Source organism: Telmatherina bonti (genome assembly GCF_933228915.1).
Source record: "Telmatherina bonti genome assembly, chromosome: 9".
NCBI lineage: Eukaryota > Metazoa > Chordata > Actinopteri > Atheriniformes > Telmatherinidae > Telmatherina > Telmatherina bonti.
The window spans coordinates 28,034,625-28,056,216 of NC_136627.1; the positions used below are offsets into that span (position 1 = coordinate 28,034,625).

Below are 21,592 nucleotides of genomic sequence, written 5' to 3' on the forward strand. Positions count from 1 at the left end.
TGAGACCTGGAGGGGAGTGATTGGGAGGCATGGTCCCCCCCCTCTGAACCCAAATGGTGTTTTGTTATTGGACTTCTGTGCTCGTCATGGATTGTCTATAACGAACACCATGTTCCAGCATAAGAGTGTCCATATGTACACCTGGCATCAGGATTCCCTGGGCCGCAGTTCGATGATCGACTTTGTAGTCGTATCGTCGGACCTGCGGCCACATGCCTTGGACACTCGGGTGAAGAGGGGGGCGGAGCTGTCAACTGATCACCACCTGGTGGTGAGTTGGCTCAGGTGGTGGGGGAGGAAGCCGGTCAGAGCTGGCAGGCCCAAACGTGTTGTGAGGGTCTGCTGGGAACGTCTGGCTGAGTCCCCTGTCAGAGTGAGCTTCAACTCCCACCTTCAGCAGAGCTTCGAACATGTCCTGAGTGAGGCGGGGGACATTGAGTCTAAATGGGCTGTGTTCCGTGCCTCTATTGCTGAGGCGGCCAGCCGGAGCTGTGGCTGTAAGGTCGTTGGTGCCTGTTGTGGCGGTAATCCCAGGACTCGTTGGTGGACACCAGCAGTGAGGGATGCCGTCAAGCTGAAGAAGGAGTCCTATCGGGCCTTCTTGGCCTGTGGGACTCTGGAGGCAGCTGATGGGTACCGACGGGCTAAGCGGCATGCGGCTTCGGCTGTTGCCGAGGCAAAAACTCAGGCATGGGAGGAGTTCGGCGAGGCCATGGAGAAAGACTTCCGGACGGCTTCGAGGAGATTCTGGTCCACCATCCGGCGGCTCAGGAGGGGGAAGCAGTGCTCCATCAATACTGTGTACAGTGGAGGTGGGGAGCTGCTGACCTCAACTCGGGACGTTGTGGGTCGGTGGAGGGAATACTTCGAAGACCTCCTCAATCCTACCAACACGTCTTCCCATGAGGGAGCAGAGCTGGTGGACTCAGGGGTGGACTCTCCTATCTCTGGGGCTGAAGTCGCTGAGGTGGTCAAAAAGCTCCTTGGCGGCAAGGCCCCGGGGGTGGATGAGATCCGCCCAGAGTTCCTTAAGGCTCTGGATGCTATGGGGCTGTCCTGGCTGACACGCCTCTGCAGCATCGCGTGGACATCGGGGGCAGTACCGCTGGATTGGCAGACTGGGGTAGTGGTCCCCCTTTTTAAGAAGGGGGACCGGAGGGTGTGTTCCAATTACAGGGGAATCACACTCCTCAGCCTCCCTGGTAAGGTCTATTCAGGGGTCCTGGAGAGGAGGGTCCGCCGGATAGTCGAATCCCGGATTGAGGAGGAGCAGTGTGGTTTTCGTCCTGGTCGCGGAACAGTGGACCAGCTCTATACCCTCTCTGGGGTCCTGGAGGGGGCATGGGAGTTTGCCCAACCAGTCTACATGTGCTTTGTGGACCTGGAGAAGGCATTCGACCGTGTCCCCCGGGGGCTCCTGTGGGGGGTACTCCGGGAGTATGGGGTACCGGACCCCCTTGTACGAGCTGTCCGGTCCCTGTATCGACAGACGGATCGGTGCAGCGTCTGCAGTAATGCGGGCTCTGCGCTGGTCTGTCGTGGTGAAGAAGGAGCTGAGCCAGAAGGTGAAGCTCTTGATTTACCAGTCGATCTACGTTCCTACCCTCACCTATGGTCATGAGCTGTGGGTCGTGACCGAAAGAACGAGATCTCGTATACAGGCGGCTGAAATGAGTTTCCTCCGCAGGGTGGCCGGGCTCTCCCTTAGAGATAGGGTGAGGAGCTCAGTCATCCGGGAGGGGCTCAGAGTAGAGCCGCTGCTCCTTCGCATCGAGAGGAACCAGTTGAGGTGGCTCGGGCATCTGGTCAGGATGCCTCCTGGACGCCTCCCTGGTGAGGTGTTCCAGGCACGTCCCTCTAGGAGGAGACCCCGGGGAAGACCCAGGACACGCTGGAGGGATTATATCTCTCGGCTGGCCTGGGAACGCCTCGGGATCCCCCCCGCAGAGTTGGCAAATGTGGCTGGGGAGAGGGAAGTCTGGGCTTCCCTGCTTAGGCTGCTGCCCCCGCGACCCGACCCCGGATAAGCGGCAGAAGATGGATGGATGGATGGATGGACTATATATTATATAGTATATATATACACTATATACTATATATTATATAGTATATATACACACACTATATACTATATATATATATATATATATATATATATATATATGTATATATATATATATATATATATATACTGCGAATGCCATTCAACCACCTGGAAAAATGAAACTAAGCATGAAAAGGTCCAATGAGCTTTAGTACCTCTGAAAGACACTGTAATTTGCACTGAGGATGCAGGCAGGTCTGTTAATATGCTACAGGGATTCTGGGGAGTCTCAGAACAAATGAGCTTGCAGTTCTCAAATGATTTTGTCCTTGTTAGGTGCCTGAAAGGCCAGATACTTCTGAAAACAAATTAAATCCTTGACGTCAAAGAGCCCGTCTCACATTTGCCAAAAAATAAAGCTATCATTTTATGAACACATTAAGAAAACTCAAAGATGAGTCATCAGCACAGTGGATCTCAGGGCAAAGTCTCAATGGAGGGTACTGAGCTGAGGGTGGTTCAAAACTGACCAGCTTTAATTTGTTAATGCTTACAGCTGAAATTTGTCTGATGCATCCTGCTGGCTTGTCTGTGTCAACAACTTCTAGTCCTTCCATTATCTTTTCACTTCCTTCCAAGATCCTCATTAATTTAAACTGATGAGCAGCTGCATCTGAAGCCCTGAGCAGTGGAACGTCTCTCTCTGGAGTCTGCTGCAGAGTCAGGAATAGACTCTGCCCTAGGTATGGTACCCACCAAGTGAGCTTTGTGGGATGAGTAAGGCTTCCCAGAGGAAAAGTAATTGTGAAGCGGGGGGGGGGATTGACACATCATGTAGAAAAACACACTACTGGTGCATCACTAGAAAAAACATTAACTGATTAGTTTTCACTAAACTAAGAGGATCAATTATACTTCTTGAAAACACTGCTGTGCCCTTTTACATTAAGAGCTACTTCCATATTTGCATTTGTTGAAAAGATTAACTATATTCAACAAGCAGTATTATCCTGAAAAATTATAATGGCGGTCACGATCTAAAATTTAAATTTTAGGATGATATAAACGGGTCAGCCTCTGATATTAGATTCCAGTGAACACTTTCAAAACACCGTCGGTGAAAAATGAAATATCAGAAGAATATAGGTGAAGAGCAGGGGAAGGACAACTCACCCAGTCTCTACAGGTTTTTCCAGGACGATATCAGCCACGGGTGTCTGTTTCAGCACCGGCCTTGTGAGCATAATTGGCTGAGGAGAGGTTGGCCTCGAGCTGGAAGGATGACGCTGGGATCCTGAGAAGGACCAGGAGGAGAGGAAGGGGAAATGGTAGTGTGCATTGAGAGGGAATGGGTGGAACAAGGGACGGAGAGATAGACATATGGACAGACAAGAAAAGCATAGAATGTGAACGAAAAATATTCACCTTTTTTTCTGTAGTACTGTCTCCATCTACAGGAGACACTAAAGAAATAAGTTTCTCAGCTTTGCAGTTTTAAATAATAAGGCATGAACGTATTTGTGAAAAGTCTTTACCTGTCGCTCTGGGTTGTTCCCAGTGAAGAGGGTCTGAATAGGTGATAGAAGCAAACTTCCTCCTCACTTCCTCTTCATACCTCTGCCCAAAACACATGCAAAAAAATATGATTTAAATACAGAGTCTAGCTACTCTTAAACTGAGCTTTTTTTTTTTCTCAACAGACTGATCCTAATTAATCCACACAAGAAGTTAAAATATCAAAATACCTCCATTGATGATAACTGTTGTATAAGAGAAACATGTTTATTTAATCACAGATATCATTTATATGTGATTATATCATATTTATTCCATTACTGTAACAAATCTAGGTGTCTCCAAAACATAAAGGGGCTTCAGTACAATTATAGTAACGTGATTTTCCTCAATTAAAGGCAAATTTGGCTGATAACATTGTGTCATTTTTGAAGTGTTGCCCAATCATATAATGCCATGAAGTAACACTAGAATGATTATTGTGTAGTGAAAGTCTGATAGCGTGACAGTCCATGTGTAGTCCAGTAAGCAGCAGACCAGAGCTGCCCTATCAGCACACTAAAAATAACAAGTCGGTCACGGCTGACCTTTCAGGTTTCACATTGACCTTTTTGTGGTGGGCAGCTCTCACCTGCATCTCTTCCATACGAAGCAACATGCTCTCCAGGGTGGGGGCTTGGAGCCCACAATGGGCCATGCCCTCCAGCTGACTGTCTGCCTCAGCCGCCCACACTACCTGAGCCGTGTCCTCCAGCAGATCTTCCAGCAGCGCCTCACTAAGCAGCTCAGCACTCTCTGCTGCCTGTACAGGACAGTTTAGAGCAAAATTCATTGTTGTTGTTGTTCTTTTTTTTTTAAATTACTGGTATGATACAAAATGAAAATTGCAAAGAAAAGCAAAGTCAAATCTGAAAAGTAACTCGCCCTCTCTGCAGCCTGATCAGAAAGTCGACTCCTGTGTGAGCTGTTGACCCGGTTCCTGGTCTCACCAATCTGTTAAGGTACACAAGTAACACAAACACAGTTCCCCAAATAATAAACACAAGAAAAGGAGTAAAATATCCCATCACCCAGGCAACAGATACTTTTTCAGACCTTTATTTCTTCCGACAATGGCTGAATCTTCTCTCGGGCCTTATGCTCAGCTCCTTCATTCAAATGAGTTGCTGATAAAAGTTCAGACCTTTAAAACAAATCACACACACACGCGCACACACACACACACACACACACACACACACACACACCTGTCACAGACGATATTTTGACATTGAAATGCTTTAACTTTGAGGCAAGAGAAGGTGAAATGTTTCCCTACAGATAATTTTAAATGTAGGGTATTTAGAAATTGATCAAATGCTTAAACTTCACTCAACCTTGAACTTAAAGCTGCTGTAAAATGAATTGGTTATTATTGAGTAGCTGTAACTCAGAGAGTAAGGCACTGTTAACCAATCTACGGATCCTTCTTAAACCCTGAATACTTGTGCATTTTGAAATGTAATTGGACAAAATAATTAACATTATATTGTGACTAATCACAAAGGAAGTGTTCTATGTTGGACTGAAAAATGCAACCAAAGAGTTTGATGAGGCAAATATTGTTGTGAGTGAGACTACATAACTGCTAATAGCCGTGTTTTCCTAAATATTTCTATGTACAACAATTAATCTCCCAAAATAGACTTTACCACCCCAAAACAGCATTTATTTGCCATTATTAAGGAATACGATTGTCCCAAATAATCCAGAGATCTCCAATGTATAGTAACAGCAGTGCAATAATAATGGCCTTTTTCAATGCAATTGTCCCATTAACCTATGGTCACATAATTAGTATTAATAAACATGTTCTCCAGAGGAATTCTCAAATTCTGAGTTGGGTAAAATTTCTTTAGATTAATAAAATAAAAAATAGTGGGTCTTTTGAGCTTTTGAGAAGGAAAAAACGAGAAAGATGAAGCCACACATTTACTGTAATGTAATTATTATAGAAAAAGTAATTAATACAAATTTATGTTCTGCTCAAAAGGAATTTTATTGCTGGTCTTTTGGCTAAGTACTCTAGTGAATAATTAGGTAAAGTGTGGTGGTCAAAAGAAAAATGAATCCACTCATGTATTTGCTGTATACACAAAACTTCCATTGTTTCTTCTTCATTTGTCTGCAAATAATTGTGTCAGCAGTGCAACTCCCAAGGAAACCACAGGAGTGATTGTGCTGGTCAGTGGAGCTGAATAGCAGATATTGCTATTCAGTTCAGTGATGGGCTTAAGAGCTTCAACTCTTCTGCGGTATTAATATGGTCTTCAATTCCTTCCCCACAGACGCACATTCATGCTATAAGTGTAATTATAACAGTACTTTACCTTAATCTCTGAGTGTGTTCAGCCTCTTCTTTACTTAGATGGTTGAGCTTTTTCAGTCTCTGTATCGTCAATTTATCCAGCCAAGCTTTCCTGTGCCAAGTCAGAAATCATTACAGGAAGCGAAACGCAAGCTTGATTAAGCTTTTCCCATGAATAACTCATAATCCTCATCCCTAAAAATCAGGCTGCTAGCCACTGATTAATAGGAAAGCACAACTGTAGTAATTAAGATTTGATTAAATAGAGGCATGTGTGCAACGCTCAATCAATGAGGTGCTTATAAGCGCTCAAAACAGGCCAACTATTCATCAATGAAAAAGAGAAATGGCCTCAATTTAGAAAGAATCTAGATTAATTTATTGGAAAGAATTAACTTGGAATTATAATCAGAGTATTGCCTGTGGCTCCCAACAAGTGGGGTCTGACATAAAGGTTGGAAATGAATCAGCGAATACACAGAAAGGACTCGTTCTTTAGGTTTCATCCACTTGACATTTTTCTTTTTTTGCCCGGTCACACAATTCAATGAGTGAACTAGGAATATGGCGAGGAAAAAAACAAAACAAAACAAATAGACTTCTCTAACAAATGCTGACATTTTGTAGTGAAATATATGAGATGTGGAGGATATTACATCAAATGAAAGTAAACTTTAGGCTTGAGGTCTCACCTTAATGCTTCATTTGGAGCTTCCTTCCTCTTTGCTGAGCTCAGAGTTGACTCTTCCTCCAATCCACCTCCCACCTGCTGCTTTGGAGGGCTTGATGAGGGTTTCACAGGAGAGAAGAGACAACGAGGCTCCGGTCTCCCCCTCTGAGGGGATCTGCTGAGATAACAGCGGAGTGAATAAAACATAAACACAAGCAAAAGAGCAGAGAGGAACGCAAAGAATCCTGGATAGGCGAAGAAAAGCAGAAAGTTTTACTCACTGATATTTAACTTTGCTGTGTTAAATGATTAGATCTGCTATTTATCGATTTCACATTTTTGTAAGGATATTTTCTAGATATAAAACTAGATATAAAAAAAATTGACACTGATGACACTTTTACATTTTAAGATATTTGGTTTACGGTCTTTCATGTCCTTTCTTCCTTGCTGGTTCCTTTTTTTACTTGTTTACTTCATTCAGGAACTGTGACAATCCTTTTGTTGCACATTGCTACAAAAGCTACACTGTGACAACATAACATGGAAAATTCCCATGTGAAGAAAAACACAGTCTATAAACTAGCAACATATAAGATATGAACAGCTAATATGACTACTTTTTATAAAGATGTCTCCTCTCTTCTATATGGGCTGAAAAAAGCACCAGAGTGGGTGAAATCTTATGGGCCATGGAAGGTTTAGGCTGCTTGTTGCAAACATGGATGTATGCATGAAATGAAAAACACTTGGACACAACTTTTAACCACATTCTTGAAGACTTGTGCTTAAATGCGGACAGTAATCAGAAAATTTCTGCAGCATGTGAACATACAAGAAGCTTTAGGGAATAATCTCATTGTTGTGTGTTCTTGTCTTTGATATTTTCTTAAAGGCAGATGTGCTTTTAGTTTTGATGCTCTTCTGTGTTCATTTTTGGCAAGATACTTTAACATTCAGACAAACTGAAACAGCTGAAGACCTGTGCTTTAATCTGAGGTTTTCGTGTTGCAGTATTATGAATTATGAATTTGTTTTTCACACATTGAATGGTGTGTACCGGTAACTACAGGAGTTAGCTGCAGAGGGGAGATCACAGAAGACCCTGTGGGAAGGGCCTTATTGCCAGATTTTGTGTAAAATCAGAAGTTTATTTCCTCTGCAATGACATACTTTCTTCCAGTTAATGTCACGTTGTTGTGCTCCACTAATCCAAGACACGGTGAGCTGCTTTGTGAGAGCAGATTTCACTTTTTGAATCACACCTTACTATTCATTGATTAATTTAATCAATTAACTACTTGGCTGAATCACTGGAGTGCAGAAAAAAGCAGATAATCCAAATCAATTACTGCACGTTTCGAATAAATATGCACTGCTGCCATAGTAAACAAACTGTGTAAAAGTTATTTCTCTATATTTTCTTTTAAGGAGCCAGACTTTACTTTGCAGTGGTCTTGAACAGCAGTTGTCCTTGCTTTCTGAAGCTCTTCCAGTGGACATCAGTTTCTATTTCACTTTCACATTTTTACTCCAGTCCGTGTACATGATCATTTAAAGCAGTTTGACCCTGTTAGATAAACTGGTTTAACTGTATTTGTCAGAGGAGTTGGAGAACTTAGCCCAGTTCTTTGCAACAAATACTGTCGTATTCATTCTTTGTATTTTAAAATAGGGAATATTGTGGGATGGGAAAATAAAAAGAGACATGTAGCACTACTTGTCAACACCTGCGTCCAACTGGACTCGCAGCAGTCCACTTGCACCTTCCAATGATGTCCTCTACTGTTTGATTTCATGCCTGTGTTGTTCTCACTCTCATATGCAAGTCGCTTTGGATGAAAGCGTCTGCTAAATGACTGTAGAACAAAACCATGTTTGCATGTGGTTTTACAGATTTAAGAACCCATTTCTTGTTTTATTTAAAAGGCACGATTTTCACATGGCACTATTTGTACAATGGACTTCATAGAAGGAGGTTGGGCCAAGATATTTTATAAGAGCGAAAATAAATGGCAAGTTTCCAACACCTTGCTATCCAGTCTTGTAACTACATCAGATAGTCAGCAACATCTACAGATAAGGAGATGTGCTATTCAGCACAGCAAAAGATTCTTTCACATATTTATGTAAACTTTTACCTAGATCTTAAATCTAAAAAAAAAAAAAAAAAAAAAAGTAATATAACCTCAGTTATATAATGACATTAATCATCTATTCAGCAGAATAGAAAGTAATTATTTGAGAAATCGACTGTGCCATAAAGACAGATAATAGGCTCACCGTTGTGGAGGAGAGTGAGGGGATGTTGGTATCCAAGGCACAGAGTGCTCTCTTTGAGGGGGCTGGTTCTCTCTGAGCCGAGAAGAAACTGTAGGCTGCTGGAAGCCTGCATCTTGCATCTGATTACGCTGACAAGAATGATAAGATATATATTTAGTTTGTTTATTTGAACATTGCAACCTTGGTTTAAGTCTAACTTTTCGGCAAAACAGTGTATTATAAATTCTGCTACCAATATAATGTTAAGCTTTTAATGAAGGGTTTTGATTTCTTTTAAAAAATAGATAAAGCATTATATAAATCGAGCACCTTCATTAAGTGAGCCTGTCTTCTCACAGCTTGCCGTCCTTTTCTGCAGGTACTGTTTGTCTGAGTGTTCTCCTGCAGCTCTCTCAGCTCCCTCTGTTGGCCGGTACTCCGTAGGTCAGCCATCACCACCTCCCTCCTGTTCAGGGGCTGGTGAGGGACTGTTTTTGTCTTTTGTGGGGCCATTCTTCTTCCTGGTACACAAATGAAAAGATCAACTTTTGATTAGTTTTGATCTTGTTTTTGATTAATTATTAACCAGGAACAAAATTTGTATTCATTCCATTCAAATCAGACTAAATCAGTTAGAAACCAGGTGAAGACACTAAACAATACTGATTACAACGCTTGTGTATGCGCAATACAACCTGTTGCATTTCTACTGGGAATTCAGTAAGACAAAAAAATTTGTTTCCAGGAAGATCGAATATGCAGATGAAGCACATTTTAGGTGTTTATGTCATGTCTTGGAGAGGTTGCCTCTCAGCAGGTGTTAACTGCTCATAAGACTAAGCAGCAGGGGACCAGAGGCAAGAGTCCGACACTTCATTTCCTTTTTTTCTATCACTTATTTATGGCTCCATATCAATTTTCAGCCTGGGTGTAGCCATTTAAACACAGCAGGAGACGCAAACACAATCACCAAAAAGCCCTAAGGTGACTTCCAAATACACAGGTGGTTGCAGAATTTCTGTGCTGTTTTCAGAGCCTGTCGGTGACTCTACCATTGCGTGAAGACCCTTGCCTGAAGAAATATACAGTATGCTGTTATATCAAATCTATATAACTGTATCAATTAAAATATATTTACACAATGCAATAAATGTCTAACTAAAGTTAATTACATGTTTTAAATGTAATTATACTTCAGGCAAAAAAGGGGGAGATAATCAGTGCTCACCACGGACACCTCTTCTGTGATTTGTGGGTTTGCGAGGTCCTACAGCAGTTAGCATGCTGGGACCCTTGGGTAGAGCAGTAAGTGACGTGTTGCGATGTGGAGACTTCCCGCGTGGAGGACATGCTTGAGCCTGCGTCTTTTCAAGCATCTCGCGGTTACTAAGGATGCAATCCAAAGTCTAAGAGAAGTGCAAAGATAATCTTTGATTGTGAATAATAAAAGCCGATGTGACACCTCCTTAAAATGAAATTTATGTTCAGAAAAAAGGAAAAGAATGTAATTAAACCCATATTGACAGTAAAGTGTTATAACATTAATTTAAAAAAAAAAACAAAAAAACAAAAAACTACACTGGGTAATGCATTCAAAATCCCTTCCAACACTGCTTCAATGATAGTCTAATGCTGTGAAGTCTATTAACATCCTTTTACATCATTTCACATTTTCAGTGTGAAATGAGTAAATAAGTTTACGTTCAAATCGAGATTAAGATTTAGATAGAAGTCTGTGGTCCATAAATACTTAATGTACCTTGTAAAACCTTGTCTAATATGTACCTCAGGTAGTTTACACTTCAGTCCTGAACTTGTGATTTGAGTTTTGTTTTCAGTAAAATAAATACACAATATGTTTCCATGTTTAGGATTATATTCCTGCTTTATGGTGCTGTGGGATGGACTTTTATAGTAACAAAGAAATGAAGCAGCCAAACACAAAACAGCTGTTTTTAAATACTTCAAACAATTTTAAACCATGTCACAGTCCAAACACTTTATGCAGCTCACCTCTAGTTTTTGCAGGATGTTGAGAGCTGTCCGAGGCACAGCTAAACCTTGGTCCACTTCAACCTTAGCTGAGCACAAAGAGAGCTGACGAATCAGCTGACCCAGTTCTTTGTAATGAGGGGGCACCTTGCTGTGATTTAGGTCTGAAAGTTGATGGATGATAACCTGTAAGGCTCTGAGTGCCCCTCGATGGGCCGCCGCAAGCCTGTTAATTGCAACAGACTGGAAGAAAAAAAGTCTCTATCACTTTATTGTTCTGTGAAATCAGTAAATTAACAGTAAAGATGCAAAAAGACCTCCATTTTAGCTAAGTAAACTTAAGCAACACAAACTGATTTTTTTTGTAGTTTTAAGTATGTTTTAAGACACTTAAAACCCATCACTTGGTTTTAAACACTACAAACATGAACAAATAAACTGCTCTCTGTAGCAGTACGCTTCAAAGAAGACATACCTTTTTAGTGTCCCACATTTTTTCTCTTCTGAGTTTTTCTATATCTTCTTGTACTTCTTTTACCTATAACATAATTTGAAAACCAGTGCTTATGAACCCCATGCACATGTTAAAGTTTATTTCAGTTTATTTCATTAAATGTTGTCAAATTTAAATACCTGTTGTTGAAGAGAATAAATGACTCGTGCAGAGCGAGCTGCCTGCTTTTGTCTGCGCATCTCTAACTTGTTCTGCTCTTCAGGTTCCAAAGGCTCCTCCATTTTATCCCCTTCAAAGTGAAACTAAATGATTTTATCAATCATCCTATAAAAAGTGTTATGATTGTGCTGGGTTTTCCAGCTTTAAAAATCTTTTAAATGCTGTTTCATTTAATTTCTGTGTTTCATTATTTACAACAAAAGCAAACTTAGTACACTTCCCAAACTCAACAAATTATTTAACAGCTGTGCTTCTTCAAATTAAGCCGTTCATAATTAACAGCTTTTAAAGTTACCTCTGTTAGCTAGTTCCTCCACTTTCTGGATATATACTTCTAGCTCATTTTGCAGTTTGTGGATTTCATGGCTTAAAGGCATTTGTATGCCTCCTTCCCTCTGCTTGAGCCCAGGGTCTCTGGTTGGAGGAGACAGGCCAACATGGGGCAAGGAAGAAGATGGATTATTCTTGGAAACACTCCGTTTAGCACCAGACTGAGTCGTTTTCTTTTTAGGACTACAAGCTTTTGGCTTTGTCTTAATTGGAGAAGTTGCCACCTCCTACACAGATAGGGAAAGACTAGCATTAGTGTTTGCATAAACAATGCAGACATTATTTGATCTGGACATAAACAAACAAACAAACAGTCACAGAAAGTCTTTAATTATCATTTATAGTTTATTATAAACAATAATAATGTACCTGCAGCAGCTCCACATCACTTGTTTCAAAGAGGGTGGCTTCTTGTGAAGGTTTAGATGAGATTTTTCTTAATGACTCAAGGCGTCTTCGTCTCAGATCTCTTTTGGCAAGCTTAACAGCCGACTGAAGCCTCTCCTCGGAGAGTGTAGTGAAGCTGAAAGAGCTTCTGATGCTCTCCACACTTTCATGCACTTCTGGGCGTTGATGCAGTCTCTCTATCACAATGGGGGCTGGGGGGCCCACACGGGTAGCGCGGTTGATGGCAGTTGCAGGGATGGCTTCATTGAACAAAAGCTATAGTGAGAGAAACAAGTTCCCAACATTTATATACGTTATTAAATTACTTTGACTTCATTAGACATCTTGCTGGAACAACCATCTTAAGTCAATGCAGCATTTTAACAATGAATCCCATTTTAAATATGCTTTGGTTCAAACCTTTATGTCTCAAATGACTAAAAGTACATATCTGTACAATTTTGATGAAAATAAATAAGTTTGAGATACCTCTTCCACGATTGTTTACCTTAGTTTGGGTTACTCTGGTAGGGAAATCGCTGCTATACTTGACATTTTGGGTCGAGCCCACGGGAATCCAGTCGTAAGGTGCAGTACTTTGTTGTCCCAAGGAAATAATGGGCTCCTTGTGCAAGAACTGTGCAGCCATTGCGGCGAAATGCAAAGTTGTGTCAACGCCGTAAGCTATTCTTCATATCTAATTCAATTTAGCGTTAGCATTAGCAGGCTAACCGCCCAAAAGCCTATTTTCCCTCACATCAAGTTAATCCCAATTCTCCCCATTCGACCAATTCGCCTTTACCAATAACTACACCCAGTTTATAACGAAATTATACAGTCACGGCGCATATAAAGTTACTAGATTAAGTATAGTACATGCTTTACATTTTATATGTTAGTGACAGCTGAAGAGTAGTTTGAAACGGCGCCATGACAACAACTGGCGGAAGTAATGCTTTTGTCCTTACGTTGCAAAGTACAGATCGCCAGAAAGGTCAAAAAGAACAATTTCTTTTTAAAGAAATAAGTTATGATGATTCGTTATTTAATCAAAAATTATGCGTGTGTTTCGATTTAAGATTAATATTATACAGTATAACAATAAATTCTTTAAAATTTTGTAACGGACAGCCCAAAATGTGGTAAAAAAAAAAAAAAAAATCAAATATATTTACGCGGCCTCTTTAAGAACCTTTGCACAATCCGGAAGTAGTTCTAGGTATTTCTACCAGGTCCAGTGGTCAGAGAAGCAGCATTTCTTAATCATTTAATGCAGCACTGTCAAGTAATTCCTGGCGTTTGCAGTTGTTCCGTTTATCAAAAGGATGCCGCGTTACGAAGAAGTGAATGTTCACGGATATGATGAGTTCTGTCAGGCTGTTTCTGAGAGAAAGGGAAAGGATATCTTTGCTTATTTTTCAGGCGATAAAGACGCCGATGGAAAGAGCTGGTGTCCAGACTGTGTGAAAGGTAGCTTCATTTATTTTCCATCTGGTTATGTCAGCTATAAAGGAACACGTTTGCTTGGGTTTGGTAAAGATTTAACTTTCAATTTTTTATTTATTTATTTTTTTAACACGCACTTTTCTATAACAATTTTACTGTTTGAAGGAGAGCAAGTCTGTTGTATATTAAGTTTGTTTTTTTTGTTGTTTTTTTAATTCATTTATTTAAAAAAAACGTAACTTTTCAATTTCACTTTCATAATTGTGTTTTTTTCCCTGCATTTTCAGCTGAGCCAATTGTAAGAGGAGAGATGACTTGCCTTCCTGAGGGCTCCGTCTTCATTTATTGCCAAGTTGGAGAAAGAGCTTAGTTAGTGTTTTAATCTTCCTCTTTTTTTTTTCTTTCTTCTTTTTTTTTTTTTTTAAACATTTAAGGCATACTGAAATCCTTTTAAACATTTACAGCAACAAAAATCACATGTTCTGCGAGCATGATGACACAAAGGGCAGAAATCTATTAAGATTTTTATATACCTATACAGAAAAACATCAGCTCTATTTGTATAAATGAATAACAATTTGGGGTGGAGGGACTCAAAACTAAAAACATTTGTTTAAATTAACTTATTGGTCCACTATTTATTGAACAGTGTCTATGAAAAACTCATTTGATAACTGTGGATATTTACTTGTATGTTATAGAAGAATGTATTAATAAAATAAAAATATTGTACAAACAGCAACTCTGATGTATTTTTCTTGTTACAGTTGGAAGGATCCAAATAATGACTTCAAGAAAATACTGAAGTTGAATGGAGTTCCCACCTTACTGCGATACGGCACGGTAAGACCATGTGTGAATGGAAATAACTTGTTTTCTTAACATAATAAAGACTAGCTCTAAATATTCTTTAACAATGTAGTTGGAATTTAGTTGTGATGCTTTTATTACAGTTAAAATGATTGTTTAATAAGTCATGAAAATGCTGAAGACTACTGTACTTAGGGAGGTATTGAAAAAAACATTTTCAATCTTTGTTTCAGCCTCAGAAGTTGGTGGAGGAGGAGTGCTTCAAAGCAGAGCTGGTGAGGATGCTGTTCACTGAAGACTGAAGGGTCCACTGCTGCTCTCATTACTCAAAGAAAGTGACATTTCTTTAATAATTAACCAATTTTACATAAATTTATTCCAACATTAATTATCAGCTGTGTAAGTTTATAAACAAAACATTAAGCAGCTGTCTGATTAGTCCCATAGTGGAATATATCGAAGGACATATTTCCCTCTTATCAATGTGCAATGGTTTTTTTAGGTTTAATGTGCAAGATTCAACTTATTCATTTTAAAAAAAGATAACTTTTTTTTTTTTTTTTTTTTTTTTAATACTATGATAATTTTTGCATTGTATTTTTCCTCCCTTGCAGCTGGCATTTAATAAAAATGACTTGTTGAATACTTGCATGTATCCTTCCTTGTAATGTGTGATGAACCTTATTCTTCAGGTTGATGAATATGAATGCAAACTATTTCCCTTCTTTGATTTAAATTATTTTTCTCCTGGTTGAAATGTGTAATTGAGCCAGAAATCTCTCCTTAGTATGAAGTCTTCTTGTTACCACAAGGTGGGAGCACATACTCAGTGGTTGATTCACGCCAGACTTTGCAGAAATTGCCTAAATTTCAATCCTACTTATTTAATAATACTTCTTTGACGATCACACATTTAGCATGTTACACATTTCACGAGGTTTTTTTTTTTTTTGGTTTTTTTTTTTTTTTTTTTTTTTTTTTAGATTAAACATTGAAAACTGATAATTTAAATAGTAAGACCATCCTTGAGATCACAAAACGTATAAACTCAAACATTACTGATTATGCCCAGTTTTAATTTTGATATTTTAGAATTCACCAAACACTGAAAAGTTTCATTTTTACAAACAGAATAGCCGTATGCACGATGAAAGGGAGTACTTTTCTTTTATTTAGATAAGGAGCGCAGAACCGCTGTTGCAGTCAGGGAGATTTAAGCGGAGCGCATTCCTGCACAGCGCTCACACCGGAGGACGAGCAGCGGCGAGACAGACCGTAACGCCTCGCCGGCGCTGGCAGCTCACCGAAGACCTCAAATTGGAGGTGGAGGAAGTGCTGGGTGTCTCCTGAACATAGCGGTTACATGTAGAGCAGCCTCAGCTGAAGGTTACGTTGTGTGTTTGAGGATTGTCCGCTGCGATGTCGGAGTTTTTGGTGAGTCTGCTCGGGGAGCGGCTCGTCAACAGCGAGAAAGCCGAGGTGGACGTTCAGTCTCTCGGCGCCAAGCTGTCCCTGGTCGGGCTCTTCTTCGGATGCAGCCTGAACGCCCCGTGCAAGCAGTTCAACGCCAGCCTGTGCGAGTTTTACAGCAGGTTCAAAAAGACCTCCGAGAATAAGGATAAATTGGAAATCGTCTTCATCTCGTCTGATCAGGATCAGAAACACTGGCAAGACTTTTTGCAGGAGATGCCATGGCCTGCTTTACCTTTCAAAGACAGACACAAAAAGGTAAGATGAGCAGAGATGAAGAGAAGGACGACCAAAAACATGTACTTTTCTGTCCTACAAGTGATCTGGAAGCAAAACACATTTACAGCAATTTTACTCTGACTTTAAATGCACAAGTCTTTAGTTAAATTTATTCACAATAATTAAAATCAGACTAAAATCAAATGTTTCACCATTTCACAGTAATCTACTGGTAAGACAAACATCTGATATATAAATGTGTTCTTGATAAAGTCTGGTTTAAAAACAAAAATAACCATTCCAGTGTTGAGCAAGGAAAATAAATGTATGTGAAAAATCAGAGCTTATACTGAAGAAATATGTCAGGAATTTATGCTTAATTTGACCCAATGATACCATCTTAGGATAATTTGAAATGGTTTGCAGTCAGTGAAGAAGCAGTTTATTCCTGGGCTTAATTTCATCAAGACATAAATGCCAGTGTGCATTCTTTAGTTTTTAATAGAAGGAGAAATACTTTTAATTTCCTTGCACAATGTAACAGTTAGATCTAGGAAATAATTGTAGAAATATATTTCAGCTGAACATGGCAAAGCAGCATCATTATGCTGCATTAGTTTTTATCGGTCTGGTTCTTGGATGTTTTGTCCAGGAAGGCCTTGTATGCTGCCATCATCATCATCTGCAGCCTTTCCTGATTTTACATTTATGGAATTTTTATTCACTTTATGACTTACATCTCATTATTTTTTTTAGTTTTTAATTTCCTTTCATTTTTAATTTTTTTCATAGCCCATCCATATAAACAGACATTATCAAATTATTTAATTTTTAAACTTTCATTCATCCAAATTTTGCTGAAGTAATTTTTAAGAAATTATTTTAAATGTTTATTTTTATTCTGCTTTAACCATAGAAACTACACATTGCAATTGAGCGCACATCAGGGGGATAGTATCATTTTTAATAAACCAATGGAAAAATGTTGAATTTGTACGTGTGTGCTGCAGGATGGTCATCCTAATGTCCTGTTTACAGCAGAGGTCTCTTCCACTTACTCTGACCCTATATAAGGCTACATAAGGCATAAACAAAGACACCATACCCAGCTGCATTTGCATGGCATCAGTCAGGCATGCCAGTGAATTCTGATGACGTTTGCAAACCAAAATGCTGCTACAGATTTGTAACTGTAATGTTTGCAAACAAAGACCATTGTGACCCTTTTATCTTTTTAAATATATGCTTTTTAAGATGAGATATTCTAAATAAAATGTAACAGAGAACATAGACCTGCACATAAAAAAAATCTTTAACCTCTCTCATCTTATGTTATATGCGTATTAAATGACACCTACATCTTAGCTGTGTATTTTTATGTTTTTGTTTTTTCGTTTTTTTTTTTTTTTTTAAAGAAAAGACAGCATCCTTGCCAGCTTGGCCTGGTGTAGCCGGCCAACCTTAAGTGTTCTTTGTGTTGATGATGCAGAACTTGGACTGAATCACAGTCTTGTAAATTCTTTCTGATTGCCAATGATGATTCCCATTGCAGTTCATAATGAAGTCCAGGCGTGAATAAGGCTCAGCGATGATGGGGGAGGTGGGGGTTGTCTTGTTGTCTGGGGTGGAGCACATCCAATAACGGTGCAGCGTTATTATGCTTTAACTGCAAGAGGAAAAATATCTGTGGCATCAACAGCAGCATTATTCATGCAGTTGTTTGTGGTCTGTTTGCTGTCTGGGCCTTCTGAGAATAATACAGTGTGATTGTCTGTCATGGTTTTGCAGAGGCCTGCAGTTTTAGTGCAGTTTGGGCTTTGGCTGTCATTCTAACACAACGGGGAAAATTCATATGTCTCTGCAGCAACATTGTCTTTATGAATGTGACATTTTTATATTCATGTGCGGTAGGTTAACTCCTGTAATCCACATGTTTATTTGGAGTTTTTGCAAGCTGTAATTTCTGTGTGACGGATGCTAGGAGCTGTGCACTCTGTAACAACAAGATTTAATAGTTTTCTTCATCAGAGATGATGTATATTTTGTTTTAAACCGTTTTTAAAAAAAAAAGTATTTTGGTATGCAAATCAACTCAGACTCTAAGAGTTTATAATGAATTTTGTTAATTATTTTTTATACTATTTTTTCATTTTGGAAAAAAACAATTCATTGCAAAACAAACAGAAAATAATTAGCAGTCTAAATGATAATGAACATAATTGTTAGTTGCAGCCGTAATTAACTTGCTATTGTGTGGGGATTTATTGGTCTAAATGAAACAGAAGGTGGGCAACTTGGAGCATATTTGCACTAACTTTGAAATTTTTAATTATAACTGGGTGTGTCCAATTCATGTGGAGTGATAATGTTTGCAGGACGGGATATTCAGACTCAGCAGGAGTTGGACAATATTAACTATTTCCACTTAGATTAGCAGAAGAAGCTGGACGATGGATGGAAGTGAATGTCACATCACTTGAAGAGGATCTGTTTGCTGCAGAGACCTGAGGAGTGAGTGGTGTTGATCCTGTGGAGGTCTGTAGACTAAGTGGCCCCTTCAAACCTCCTCTCAGGTTCTTATTTTTGACTTTGTGCAAGCAGTGATCATCTGCTGGATATTATTTTCTTCTTCCTTACTTTTTTTTTCGTCTGAATATACCTCCTCCTCCTTTTCCCTCTGCAGCCCCTCTTATACCCTAAACTGACTTGGCCATCTATCTTCCACTTCAAGCTGTCCTCTTTTCTTTTCCTTGTGGGTTATTCAGGCGTTCCTGTTGCAGGAAATATTAGCGTTTAACCTAGAAAGGATACTACTCCTGATTAAATACAGATAGCAGGTAAGGTCTTGTGCTGTTAACTTAAAGTCGAAGTCAGTCTTTATTGAATCTGTTGCTGGAATAAGAAGGGGAGATCTTTGTTAACATAAAAAATACAGTGGGAAATGTCATCGGCTTTTCTTTCTTGGTGCCAGTTGATTTTAATTTGGCTCTTTCCACATGTGGATTTTTACTTATAGAAGAACACTTGGGTCAGTTTATGCCAGAAGAAGTTCTAAAGGTTTCTGCCTTTTTTGTAAACTCAGTTTTTAAGATGTTGCTAAACCTTGACAGGCCTAATCAGAGTGAGTGGAAGTTTCTGTGTCGGTCAGAAATGGCCAGATGTCCAACTGCTGTAACTCGCTGGCGCTGCCTAGCATGCAGTCCTGCAGCAGGACAGAGCTTTGTGTGTTAATAACTGAAAAATAACATGAAAACCCAACTTCACTCAAAGGGGACAACACAATGAGCAGGTCCAGTTGGAGTCAGAATAAGAAGTGTTATTTCGCAGGTGGAGAAAGACCTCTTATATGACACCTCTCCTGATTGGCTGTCCCTGCTCTGCAGTTTGTACCTGGAGGCAGAAGGCCTGCTAACTACTCCCTGCCAGGGGCTGAGGTTGCAGAATGGGCCTCAAAGTGGGGCTAAGGACACTTTCATCGGTATGTCACTGGCATGCTGAAAACTGCAGAGCCCTCTGCCCAACATGTATCACAGCCCTGTTTGCCCTGCGACCAAAGAAGTGGCTTCAAAAGAGTCTGAACTGTCCTGTCTGCAGATGATAATCCTCTGCTTTTGATTTATCATGTTTTTCACTGGATCTTTTCATTATCAGCAGCTTTTCCCCTTTGTTGTGTTCGCTCACACACTGTGCTAATACAGTCAACAGGATGTGGCATTTTTGTGGTTTCTCTGATGTGGAAAGAGCGAAACTAAACTCTTTAGAATTGGACCCAACCCCAATGCCCTGCCTTTGCAATGATAAGGTGCTGCTTTTGCTTTCAGTCATATAGCCCTTCCGCTAATGCAGCATTTGGACAGTTAAATGACCACTTATTGATCCCTTAAGGGACAAAAAATCACGTGTCTCTAAAGCATTGGGTTAGAGCTAAGTAATAGTGGGATTGGACTTTAATTTTAGCATTCAGGGAAGGTGATGTTGTCACCAGTTTGTTCTCAGCCAGTGTGTTCACTTTGTGTAGTCTTTAATTTAGTTAATGATTGGTTACCAGAAAAAAATAAAGCTGCTGCTAAATCATCATAATTCGAAGGCACTTTCACTGGATTTAAATGAATGGATCATCAGTTCATAAATAAAACTTTTAAATCTAAAAACAGACTTAAAAAACTAAAAACTGAATTTGCAAAATACATTGAATAAATATTAGAAGTTTAATAAGAATGTCTGTGCATACTTTCCCCCTAGATTTCTAATCCTTAGTTCTTACATTCCTTTTCAAAAGGGTTTAGTTTGTAGACTAATATGAAGTTGGCTGCTGAAACTGAGGAAAAGTTGATCCTTGCTTCAAGGCATTTGACCTTTGCAGATTTAACGACCAGTGACGCCCTAAAACAGCAAGATTAAAGGTTGGGCTTTTTATTTTGGTTGCGTTGCTGTTAAAGTTGTGTGGCTTTGAGGAATTTCAGCAATATAAAGGGAGGAATTAAACTCAATCGACTCTGTGTTCAGTTCTTTAGTTAAAATATAACTAAATACAAATAGTTCTTCTTCTTCTTTTTTTTTTAGGTGTCTAATCACTGAACTTCACTGTGAGGCAGGACAGCTAAACAATAATGTTATGAAAACTTTGAAAAAGCTCAAATCCTGCGTTCTGCTACAGGGTTAGCTTGTTATTTAAATAGGTGTTTTATTTTAAAGCTGAAAAATACTAATGCTGTCCGTCAGATCCATATTAAACTTTTTTGTTTGTGTTGTTCTTGCTAATTGTGGTGTCACACACAAGTGCAACTCTGGAACATTAAAGAAAAACATGAACTGATGAGCAAAATCTCACAAAGTTTCTGAATCTACACACTGTCTTTGAAACAAAATCCCTATCACTATATAGTAGAAGTGTGATTGTCATTTGATCATCATGACACTCATAACTCAGACATTATTCCGATGTATTTCACTGCAATATGCAGTTTAACTGAATGTTGTGAAAATATTCTTTCAGGATAAAAAAGATTTCAGTTTGTTTAGTGTCGGGTCAGCAGCCTTAACACCGCCTGTGGAGTTGGATCACTTTAACCAGTTTTGTATAATTTCTTTGCAACAAGTGGACTTGTGAAGAAAGAACATAATAATATTTAAATGATACTGTAAAAGCTCTCTCTAATATTTACACATTCCAGCTCGCACCATCTGGTTTAATGTTACACAAACTCTGCCTCTGACTGTAAACCGACCTCGCTGAAACTGTTACCTTGACTCTGGCAACAAGTGTGCATGCCTGGCTGCAGAGCTGGAGTTCAACTCCATTGTTGTGCAGCTGCGACTTCTTGTTGCCTTGTGGCTGTGTGCCATGTTTGACATGAGCTTTTGTAAAGAATGTGTGCAGACACCTGCTGCACTGAAGCTCCTCAAGGCCAGAGGCCATTGAAACTG

At 39.6% G+C, this 21,592-nt stretch overlaps 3 protein-coding genes across 3 annotated transcripts in view; 2 read left to right on the plus strand and 1 right to left on the minus strand.

Annotated features, from left to right (window-relative positions):
* kiaa0753 (KIAA0753 ortholog) overlaps nt 1-12,996 on the minus strand; it is a gene marked incomplete at its 3' end in the record, with an annotated part of 32,733 nt that extends 19,737 nt beyond the window's left edge. Inside the window, 16 exon segments of the mRNA XM_079246016.1 lie at nt 3,218-3,338; nt 3,580-3,661; nt 4,191-4,357; nt 4,480-4,552; nt 4,655-4,742; nt 5,929-6,018; nt 6,599-6,751; nt 8,860-8,987; nt 9,169-9,359; nt 10,067-10,244; nt 10,852-11,073; nt 11,306-11,368; nt 11,464-11,573; nt 11,799-12,060; nt 12,203-12,496; nt 12,729-12,996. Coding sequence (XP_079102142.1) covers nt 3,218-3,338; nt 3,580-3,661; nt 4,191-4,357; nt 4,480-4,552; nt 4,655-4,742; nt 5,929-6,018; nt 6,599-6,751; nt 8,860-8,987; nt 9,169-9,359; nt 10,067-10,244; nt 10,852-11,073; nt 11,306-11,368; nt 11,464-11,573; nt 11,799-12,060; nt 12,203-12,496; nt 12,729-12,869 — 2,363 coding nt within the window. The 5' untranslated portion in view covers nt 12,870-12,996.
* Nucleotides 12,997-13,462: 466 nt separating this feature from the next.
* On the plus strand, nt 13,463-15,121 carry txndc17 (thioredoxin domain containing 17). The gene is made up of 4 exons (XM_079246171.1): nt 13,463-13,690; nt 13,954-14,035; nt 14,434-14,509; nt 14,710-15,121. Exons 1-4 carry the CDS (start codon nt 13,546-13,548, stop codon nt 14,776-14,778), a joined length of 372 nt encoding a protein of 123 aa, XP_079102297.1. The 5' UTR covers nt 13,463-13,545; the 3' UTR covers nt 14,779-15,121.
* A 618-nt stretch (nt 15,122-15,739) lies between these two features.
* Nucleotides 15,740-21,592, plus strand: part of nxn (nucleoredoxin) — a 55,344-nt gene continuing 49,491 nt past the window's right edge. Inside the window, exon 1 of the mRNA XM_079246719.1 lies at nt 15,740-16,204. Coding sequence (XP_079102845.1) covers nt 15,896-16,204 — 309 coding nt within the window. The 5' untranslated portion in view covers nt 15,740-15,895. The remainder of the gene's footprint in view (nt 16,205-21,592) is intronic.

Bases quoted from the DNA above. Each gene is read 5' to 3' on its own strand.
- txndc17 (XM_079246171.1), top strand. From the start codon at position 13,546: ATGCCGCGTTACGAAGAAGTGAATGTTCACGGATATGATGAGTTCTGT. The intron at 14,036-14,433 runs GTTAGTGTTTTA...TTCTTGTTACAG, and splicing joins CAAGTTGGAGAAAGAGCTTA to TTGGAAGGATCCAAATAATG. The intron at 14,510-14,709 runs GTAAGACCATGT...TCTTTGTTTCAG, and splicing joins CCTTACTGCGATACGGCACG to CCTCAGAAGTTGGTGGAGGA.